Source organism: Pterocles gutturalis, unplaced genomic scaffold, assembly GCF_000699245.1.
Source record: "Pterocles gutturalis isolate BGI_N339 unplaced genomic scaffold, ASM69924v1 scaffold27255, whole genome shotgun sequence".
Lineage (NCBI taxonomy): Eukaryota > Metazoa > Chordata > Aves > Pterocliformes > Pteroclidae > Pterocles > Pterocles gutturalis.
The window spans coordinates 1-8,636 of record NW_010139058.1 but is presented as its reverse complement, the minus strand read 5'-3'; the positions used below and the strand labels follow the sequence as shown (position 1 = coordinate 8,636).

Sequence of the window (8,636 nt, the reverse complement as noted above, 5' to 3'; positions counted from 1 at the left end):
CTGAAATTCTGTGTTTTTCCTGGCTTTGGTGAGCGATGCGGCTCTGTGTTGACTTGCTCTCCGGAGTCCTGTCACGTCAGGAGCTTGGGATGACCCTTCACCGGTCTCAGGTTGGGATGGGGCTGGAAGAAGGATCTTGGTGCCCAGGGCTCAGGGGCTTGCAAGAAGAACAGGGAGATGTGGCCAGGAGCAGACCCTTTGCCGGAGCTGTAATGGCTATAATAATATAAGAGCCATAATAACCGATGTCACTGGCCACACGTGACCCTTTCTGGTGATGTTGGTGAAGACTAGTGAGAGACTGGAGAGCAAATGCTTGTGATAACGGTGTCGCTTGGCCATCGATTGCCGCTGCAGGCGGCCGTGGGATGGATGGTTGAAACGCTGTGAGTAGTCGTAGGTCTGGGCGAGGGATGAGGACCTTCCGAAGTGCTCCTCGGAGGATGGACGCCGGACTGTGGGTCTATTCGAACTTCAGCTGAGCGACAGAGGAAACCCAGGTGGGGCTGGAAAGAGGGCTCCCGGGTGCAGAAGGGGAATTGCAGAGACATGAGGAGAACCAGCGAGAGGGGTCACAGCGTGAAGGTTTCAAAGCCTGGCCATTTAAACTTGTCTGGAGCTTTTATTCCTAAGAAAAGGGATAATACTGACAGGGATGGCTGGGATAAATCCCCATCTCCAAGTAGGTGCCAGGAGTAAGTGAAGAGCCCAGAAGAAAACAGAGACAGACATCTTGGCAGGCAGGAGCTGAGGGCGAGATTTCACACTGTCTGAGCTCAGACTTGCAAAATAAACCAGAAACTCCTCAGCCCTGTTAGAAGGACTGAGAACAAAACGGGGAGACTGTGGGGGGGGAGTGGGGCAGAGCCTGCGTGGACCAGGTCAGCTCAGCATTTTGGTTTTCCGTGGGGATGTTGGGGTTCTGTGGGTGTGAGTGGGGTTGTGGGGGTGAGGATGAGGAGTTCCTGTCTTTAGGAGGGCAAAAAAATACGTGAACATTGAAACTGAAGGGTGGATCGTTTGTATTACTGAGCAAACTGGCACCTGGAAATCACAAGTACATGTTACAAGGATTTTTGAGAAACCTGCTGAGGCTGGAAGGTGTCACAGGTTTTTTTTCTGAGAAGGAGGAAATGTGGTCCAGACGAGAAGATGGGCTGTCAGGCTGACATCAGTGGTACGCTTAGCGGAACAGCTTTGGAGAGAGGGATTCATCAGTTCACAGAGGTAATTGGAAATGGAAGGAGACATGCCGCAGGTTTACCAGCCGCCTATCGTGCCAGGCTAATCACATATCACCTTGGCAGCAGGGTGACTGATGATCTTGATAAAGAGATTGCAGTTGATGTAGTTTATCTGGATTTTCATAATGCATTTTATCCGCTGGAGGAGGGAAGAGGAGCTCAGTATGGCTGTTGTAACGAACTGGCCAAAAACCCACTGGGAGAGACCAGGGGTCAGGCTGCCCGGCTTTACTGAACTATTTCATAAATGGGACAAAAAGTCAGAAATATTAATTAAATGTACACAACATCCAAGGACAGGCAGTGCCACCAGCGTCAAGGAGAATTGGAGGGTGCTCAGGGATGTGGTGGGTACCTGCAAGGACTGGAGGAAGAGTGGGCAAACCCATCACAAAGAGAAAGGATGTGTGGTGTTTGCATGGGCAGGGCGATGGGAAGGGGGAGGTTTAGGCTCAGCTGGGAGACTTGCAGGTGGCGATGAGGGGAAAGATGTGGCTCTGCAAGTCTGTCACTGCTGTGATTGCAATGAAAGCAAACGAAATCTGGTGTCTTCGACAAGAGGCATCCAGGGGAGTGTATGTGTCGAATGAGATGCTGCTGAGCCTGGCTGGGAATGCTGTGCAAAAGCCTCATCATCAATGTGTGAGGAGCAGGTGCAAAGATGGGGAGGGACCAGGACTCCCCAAAACCTCAAATTTTTGGCCTAAGAAATAAAAGCTGGGGAGGGGCAGACGATCTTCCTCCCCCTCCAGGAACTGGGGAGCTGGGTGCTGCCCCTGTTAGGCACTGGGCAGGGAAATGAGTGGTTGCATTGCAGGGCTTTGCTGGTGCCGGGGCTGATCGCTCCCTCCCACTTCTCCCCAGTCACTTAGGGGTGCCACCGGGACGGGGAAACTGCCCCTTGACCAGTCCTTTGCCTTTCGACCTGATTTACACCGACTACCACGGTCTCCAGCAGATGAAGCAGCACATGGGGCTCTCCTTTAAGAAATACAGGTAAGCAGAGCCACTCCCTTCTCTTTCTCTCTGTTTCATTAATTAATAAGCAAAGACTAATGCTAATGACCTTGAACGACAGCCCCACATCCAAGGGGCTGGATCCTTTGATTTTTGCCAGGCTTTGCCAGCTGCTGCCATGCTGTGTCCTGGGCGGGTCCGCTTGCTCCTCAGCCTCACGTGTTTAAGATAAAACCTCGTTAGAAGAGACTGAATGGGGAAGAAACACCCTGCATGTCCCTGTGGTGTGTGTGCTTCCCAGTACAGTGCCTGCAGCCTGTGCCAGGGGTGGCCACACCACAGAGGGAACCACAAGCCTTTTGTATTTGCAAGAAGCAGAGCCCTGTCCCTGGCTCCTTCGGCACCAAGACAAATGTTGTCACCCCCTGGTACATCACCAGCCAGGAAAATATGCAATTTAATTTACTGCTGATAGCCCTGCTATTTATTATGTTTTCTCCCATCTCTTCCACTATTCTACACAATTTTATTAGAGAGAAAAATGACAAGCGGTGTTATTGCTTTTATTATAAATGCATTTGCTCTCGCATTCAGCTTGTTTGGCTCTTCCCTTGCTTGATGGTCCCCTTCTCTCCTCGGTCTTGTCCTGGTAATGCCTGCCTCAGCATTCCTGGAATATTGGGAAAAGCATTAACAAGGCTTCAGCAGATGCATCATTCTCGCAGCCATCAGGGAGATGAAAGCCCTGCAAGGGGAAATTGCTCATTACAGGAGGGAGCAGTGTGTTGGGAAGGGCCGCCCAGAATGTTCCTGCACCCTCTGCTCAGGGAGCAGCCAGGGGACAAGCTGCCTGGAGACACCCCATGTCCCCTCAGTGGGACTTTCTCAAACCAAGGTCCTTGGGTCCCATCTCCTCTCCCAGGTGCCGCGTCCGGGTCATCGATACCTTTGGGACGGAGCCGGCGTACAACCACGAGGAGTACGCCACGCTGCGCGGCTACCGCACCAACTGGGGCTACTGGAACCTGCAGCCCGCCCAGTTCATGACCATGTTCCGTAAGTGGGGGACGGGGGCACAGTGGGGCGATTTCAGGGGCTCGCAGGTCTCGCCCCCTTAGGAGGTGATGCACGGGCAGCGCTGTCCTCCTGCCTCTGCTCCTGCTTCCCGCTGCCTGCAGGGAGCTCTGGGATCTGCTTGGCCATCGCTCGGGCTGCAGAGATGCTGTGGGGAGAGAGCCGGCTCCTTGCTCTGGGACGGGTTGCTGGCTCCAGCACAGCCAGGGCCAAACGCAGGGCACAGGCAGCAGCTTCCAGCTCCTGGGAGGGGAACGTGAGGTGGGTTTGGCTGCAAAGCCTGGTGTTATTTCTGCTGGGTTGTAGAGGCGAGGGGCAGCTCAGTGGTTCAGGCTTCCCCGTGGCGTGGAAAGGAGATGTGCGTGTCTGGAAGGAGCCTGGTGACCCACTGGGCACTGCGGAACTCAAATGTTGCTTTTTTCTGGCTGGATAGAGCCCACTTGGCAGCTTTAAAAATGCCTTCTCTTTTAAAGAGCCACTCGAGTGGGTTGCAAAACCCGTGTTTTCTGAGCTGCTTGGATGGGGTTCATGCCATCTTTCCTCCAAGCTGCAGCCAGGCTCTGGAGCTGGCCTCATCTCGATCCCCGTGCTGCAGCGGGGCTGCATCCTCCACCCCCAGAAAACATCCCTCCAGCCATGTCCCTTCTTCTCTTGGTGTCCACAGCTCACACCCCCGACAACTCCTTCATGGGCTTCGTGTCGGAGGAGCTCAACAAGACGGAGAGGCAATTCATCAAGTCCAACAAAGTGAGCAGCATGGCGGTGGTGTACGGGAAGGAGGCCAGCATCTGGAAGGTGGGTGTCCTCGCGCCGCGGGCAGCGTCCAGGTGGGCAGGGCGGTTGTAGGCAGAGCTGTGGGGTAGCAGCAGTGCCTGGCTCTTGCCCCGAGCTTTTGAGGCACAGATCTTGGTGTGTTTGTAGAGAAACATCCTTGTCCCTTTCCTAGAGGGGAAGCTGGGGCTGCTGCAGTGATGGGACATGCCCAGTGCCTCCCAGCAAAGGGGGCAGAGGCTGGTGAAACCCGTCCCCTGCCCATTGCTCCAGGCGGTGCTTCCTCCCAACAGGCTGCTTAGACTGAGGATTTCCCATCAATGATGTTATGTCATTAATCACCACAATTGCCATTAGGCGATTGCCTGTGTTATGACGGGGATGGTTTCTCTCTGCTTTCCAGTTCCCTGGGGAAGGGGGCTGCGCTGCTCACCTGCCCGCCCGTAACGCCTGGGGCAGAGGGGTGGGAAGCTGCCCGGGGGCAATACTCCCACCCCCTCCGAAACATCCCCCCTTCGCCTCCTATAGCAGCCAGGGGACGTGTGTACTGTCTTACCCACAGCGGGCCACCTGCTTTTCCTTCCAGGGCTTAAAAAAAGGAGCTAATTCTCACTGTCTCTTGATTTATTTCTATTTTTTTTCCCTTTTTGTGCTGCCTGGTGCTGTTCCAGTTGCAGGTACTGTACCCACCAGCTGCTGCTGGGCTTTACCTCTGCACAACTTCTTGTAAGAGAAAAGGTTTGGCCGGAGTCGACTTTGCCTCTTCGTGGGCTCTGTCCTCCCGGGCTGCCAGGATGGATGTGGGGTTCATGCAGGTGGTGGCTGTATCCCCTCCCTGTCCCCACCTTTCCTGAATTAGTGGCTCTGCCCTCGCAGGGATGCTTACGGTGGGTCAGGATCCGGCCACACCATCTCCTGTTCATGGGTGTTTGTGGCTGTTCCATCACTCCCCCATCTGAGAGCAAACTCCGCTGCATAGCTTGGGGGCTCCCCAAAACCCCGCTGACACCCACTAGATTTTATTTTAGAGGAGCTGTAACATTCCGTTGGCTTTTTCTACCATTTCATCGCCCTTTCTTATGCAGAAGTTTAATGTGAGCTTAGGCTAATTTGGGAAGGCACTAAAGAGAGTTAAAAGCTCAGAAGGGACATTTTCCTCCACCCTTTGTGCTGTGAACATTTGCTCCTTTTAACCAGAATTCACAAACAACATCCATTTCCCCAAAACGGCCTCTTTGGGGTGATTTGTTACTGGGTGAAGGGGCTGGGGCTGGTTCTTGCTGGTGGCTGTTCCTCAAGGCCAGGCTGCCTGGGCATTGCTCCACACCCTGTGCCACCCCATGTAATAAAATGAGGAGGAAGAGAAGCTTTTCCTTATTTTGAGTGATTTTGAGGAAAAGAGCACCAGGTGCTTATTTACAAGCCTTGGGCTAAGCACCGTTTCCAGAGCAGGATCTTTTTGACATTTAGAAACATTTCATTAAACCTCCCTTCCCATTATTTCTCATTTCCTCCACCTCTGAAATTCTCGCCTCCGGCTCGCACCAGGAGCCCAAGTGTGAATAACCTGGGAAAGGCCATTCCCGTCGGGCTGCTGCCCAGCTTCCAGGGGTCAGCGCAGCTCGGGGGGCTCGGATGGAGCAGTGGAGGGGTTCTCCCTACCTGGGCGGCTTTTGGGCTTGTTCCCACCCCAGTGATGCTCGGTGATGCCTGGCAATACCCAGGGTCAGTAAGCTGTGTTTCTCTTCCATCTCCCCAAGCCTTTTGCATTAGGGAATCGCTACCAAAACCCCGTGGATTTGGGTGTTGGCAGGTCTGCAGCCAGGATTTTACCCTGCAGCCTCATCCCACCAAAAAAACCTGCTTGGCCTCTTTTCTCTGTGTGCAATACTTGTTTTCAGCCTTAGAGAATTCCAGAGATACGTGGCTGAGGGCAGAAATACAGTGTTCAGGGAGGCTTTAAGGATACATACAGAGTTTTCTCAAATTCCCCGTTTATACCTCCTTATTCCTTCCCGATCTCCACTCTTTCGGGGATTATTGCAGCACTGGAACAAGCTGAAAATGCAGCATCCAAAGGATGGTCCCTGTGTGGTTTTTCCAAGCAAAAAGATTCTGCAACAGAGCAATAGTTAAAACAGAAGGCTGCTTTGGAGAGCAAGAGGAGGAAAGCCTCCAAAAGAAAAAAAACTGATGACCCCCTTGATTTTCCAGGGAGTAAAATAGGATTAAACCTGAGTCAGAAAATCCTGGGGACTTGTCACTTGGAAGAAGAGGCCATTAGCAAGCTCTGCTCTTTGCAAACTTCCCTCTGAATCCCCTTTAATTCAGCAGCTCTGGAGTGGAAGTTGCCTGCGGCGGTGGCAGGGGCTGGAGGTGCCGATGTTCAGGGTACCAGATCCTGCAGCCATCCGGGCTCACTGGGAGCCTGGGGTGGTCCAGGACGTGTGTCCAAGGGATGCCTGCGGGAAGCTCTGGGCTTCACACTGCTGTGGGTCTGCCCGAAGCATTGCGGGTGCTCCGGGACAGTGGTGTGAGCATTCAGTCTCCCCCATAACCATGGGGCAGGGAGGTCAGCCCCGGCTTCTGGTGCAGTTCATGCCTCTGCCTTCCTCCCCAGGGCAAGGAGAAGTTCCTGGCCATCCTCAACAAGTACATGGAGATCCACGGCACGGTTTATTATGAGACGCAACGGCCGCCCGAGGTCCCGGCGTTCGTGAAGAACCACGGGCTGCTGACGCAGCACGAGTTCCAGCAGCTGCTGCGCAAGGCGAAGGTGGGCAGGAGCTGGCCGGCACGTCCGCGGGACCCCGTCCCCGTCAACCAGCCAGCACTGAGGACTCATTGCCTTCAGAAATAAAACCTAATTAAAGGAGGAGATGGGGGAAGCAGGGGGAGGCCATTATCCGCGCTCCTCCCAGGCTTGCAGGCGCTATCAGCAGGGCTAATTAGCCCGGGAGCCGAGCAGAGCACATCGTTACAAATCAAGATGTGTCTGATGAGTTTCCCCTTGCAGGCTGTCCACAGACGGAGCACAAAGTTTCTTGATTAATTCATTTATTGCTAAGTGGGGCGGGGTTTTTTTTTTTTTTTTCCTCGTGGGGGGGTTTTTTTTTTTTTTTTTCCCATGGCTGTGATAAAAATAAGCAGGATTCTCGGAGCAAGTGTGAGGGGTGCGGGCGCATCCCGGTCGCCTTCAGCTGGTGTTTGGGGGAAATGCTGTTGGATCTCCAGCCCGAATGGCTTTAGAAAACCAGTATTCTCCATACAGGGCTGGTATGATGGTCCATGAGGGGACTTGCAGCTCCTGAACACCCCATTGCTTTGCACAAGTGGGCTGTGAGCCATGGAGCCGGGGTTTTAGCACATTTAAACTGGGGTGTTGAACCGCATGGAGCTGCCTTAGAGGCTTGGGAGCAGGATGGGAGCAGCAGAGAGGGATGCTGGCGGGTTTTTTGGGAGCTTTTCCTATGGGGTTGGCTGTGTTTGCTCACCAGCACGTGGCTTTCTCCCTTGCAGCTCTTCATCGGCTTTGGGTTCCCCTACGAGGGTCCTGCCCCGCTGGAGGCGATCGCCAACGGCTGCGTTTTCCTGCAGGCGCGCTTCAACCCCCCGCACAGCTCCCTCAACCACGAGTTCTTCCGCGGGAAGCCGACGTCGAGAGAGGTGAGTCTGGCAGGAGGCGAGTGGGTGGTCTGGATGGAGCCCCCCCCTTTACACCGAGGTTCAGGCCAGCCCGGGGAGGAGCAGTTGCTAAACAGATTATTTTTTTGTTAATGAGATTTCCTCAAAATGCAGAAGTGAGGATCCCTGCAGGCGGGGTCCCCTCTCCCATCCTCTCCATCTGGAAATGTGCAAGGGGCCCTGCCCTGGGTTTGGGGTTGCAAAGGAGAAGGTGATGCAGGAGACTTCTATAGCCCACAAAGCCCAGCTCCTTCCCCATCAGCCCAGACCCACGCACAGCCCCGTACCCTGCTCCCAAACCGGGGTGCTGCTCCCCCCCTTCATCCTTCCGTACACCCAGAGGGACGCTGGGACCTTCGCGGTGTTGCAGGGGTACAGAATCCCTCCCAGGCTCGCCTGCCGCTTGGAATTCAATCTAAGTGAAGCCGGAACTCTTTAAAAGTTAAAGGGTTGAGAAAATTGCCTCTTTCATTATTAATAAAGTGGATAATGCAGTGCAATGCTCGCTCTAGCTGAGAAGGGCATTGCTGGGGCGCGGTGTTGGCTCAGCCGTACCCATCATGGGTTTGGGGGGTAGGGCTGTCCTGCACCCCCCTGTCTGCCCCATGCACCCCACTAATTAGCTGCCGGTGTTAGCACCCATCTCGGGTGGGTGCTGCGGTTGTGCTCGGGTTGGGCAGCTGGGGAGAGGGCTGTGAAATGCCCCAGGGTGTTTATACACCGGAGGGGATGGAGGTGATCAATCTGTTGGCATAAAATGGGAAAGGACAGCAAGCTGGGGAATAAAAGAGAGAGCATACACTGCTCTCCTTCTCCAGCTGGCAAGTTTTCAGGCCCCTCTGCGACACTTTGCAGTGCCCCTGAAACACCTCCTCTGCTCAGCATCCTTCCCCTTCCCCTTCCCCT

At 54.2% G+C, this 8,636-nt stretch overlaps 1 protein-coding gene across 1 annotated transcript in view; it reads left to right on the top strand.

Moving 5' to 3' along the window:
* MGAT5B (mannosyl (alpha-1,6-)-glycoprotein beta-1,6-N-acetyl-glucosaminyltransferase, isozyme B) overlaps positions 1-7,712 on the top strand; it is a gene marked incomplete at both ends in the record, with an annotated part of 15,724 nt that extends 8,012 nt beyond the window's left edge. The window contains 5 exons of the mRNA XM_010083242.1: positions 2,109-2,240; positions 3,124-3,257; positions 3,940-4,070; positions 6,667-6,822; positions 7,566-7,712. Of these exons, the coding sequence (XP_010081544.1) occupies positions 2,109-2,240; positions 3,124-3,257; positions 3,940-4,070; positions 6,667-6,822; positions 7,566-7,712 (700 nt within the window). The remainder of the gene's footprint in view (positions 1-2,108; positions 2,241-3,123; positions 3,258-3,939; positions 4,071-6,666; positions 6,823-7,565) is intronic.
* Between the last annotated feature and the right edge of the window lie 924 nt (positions 7,713-8,636).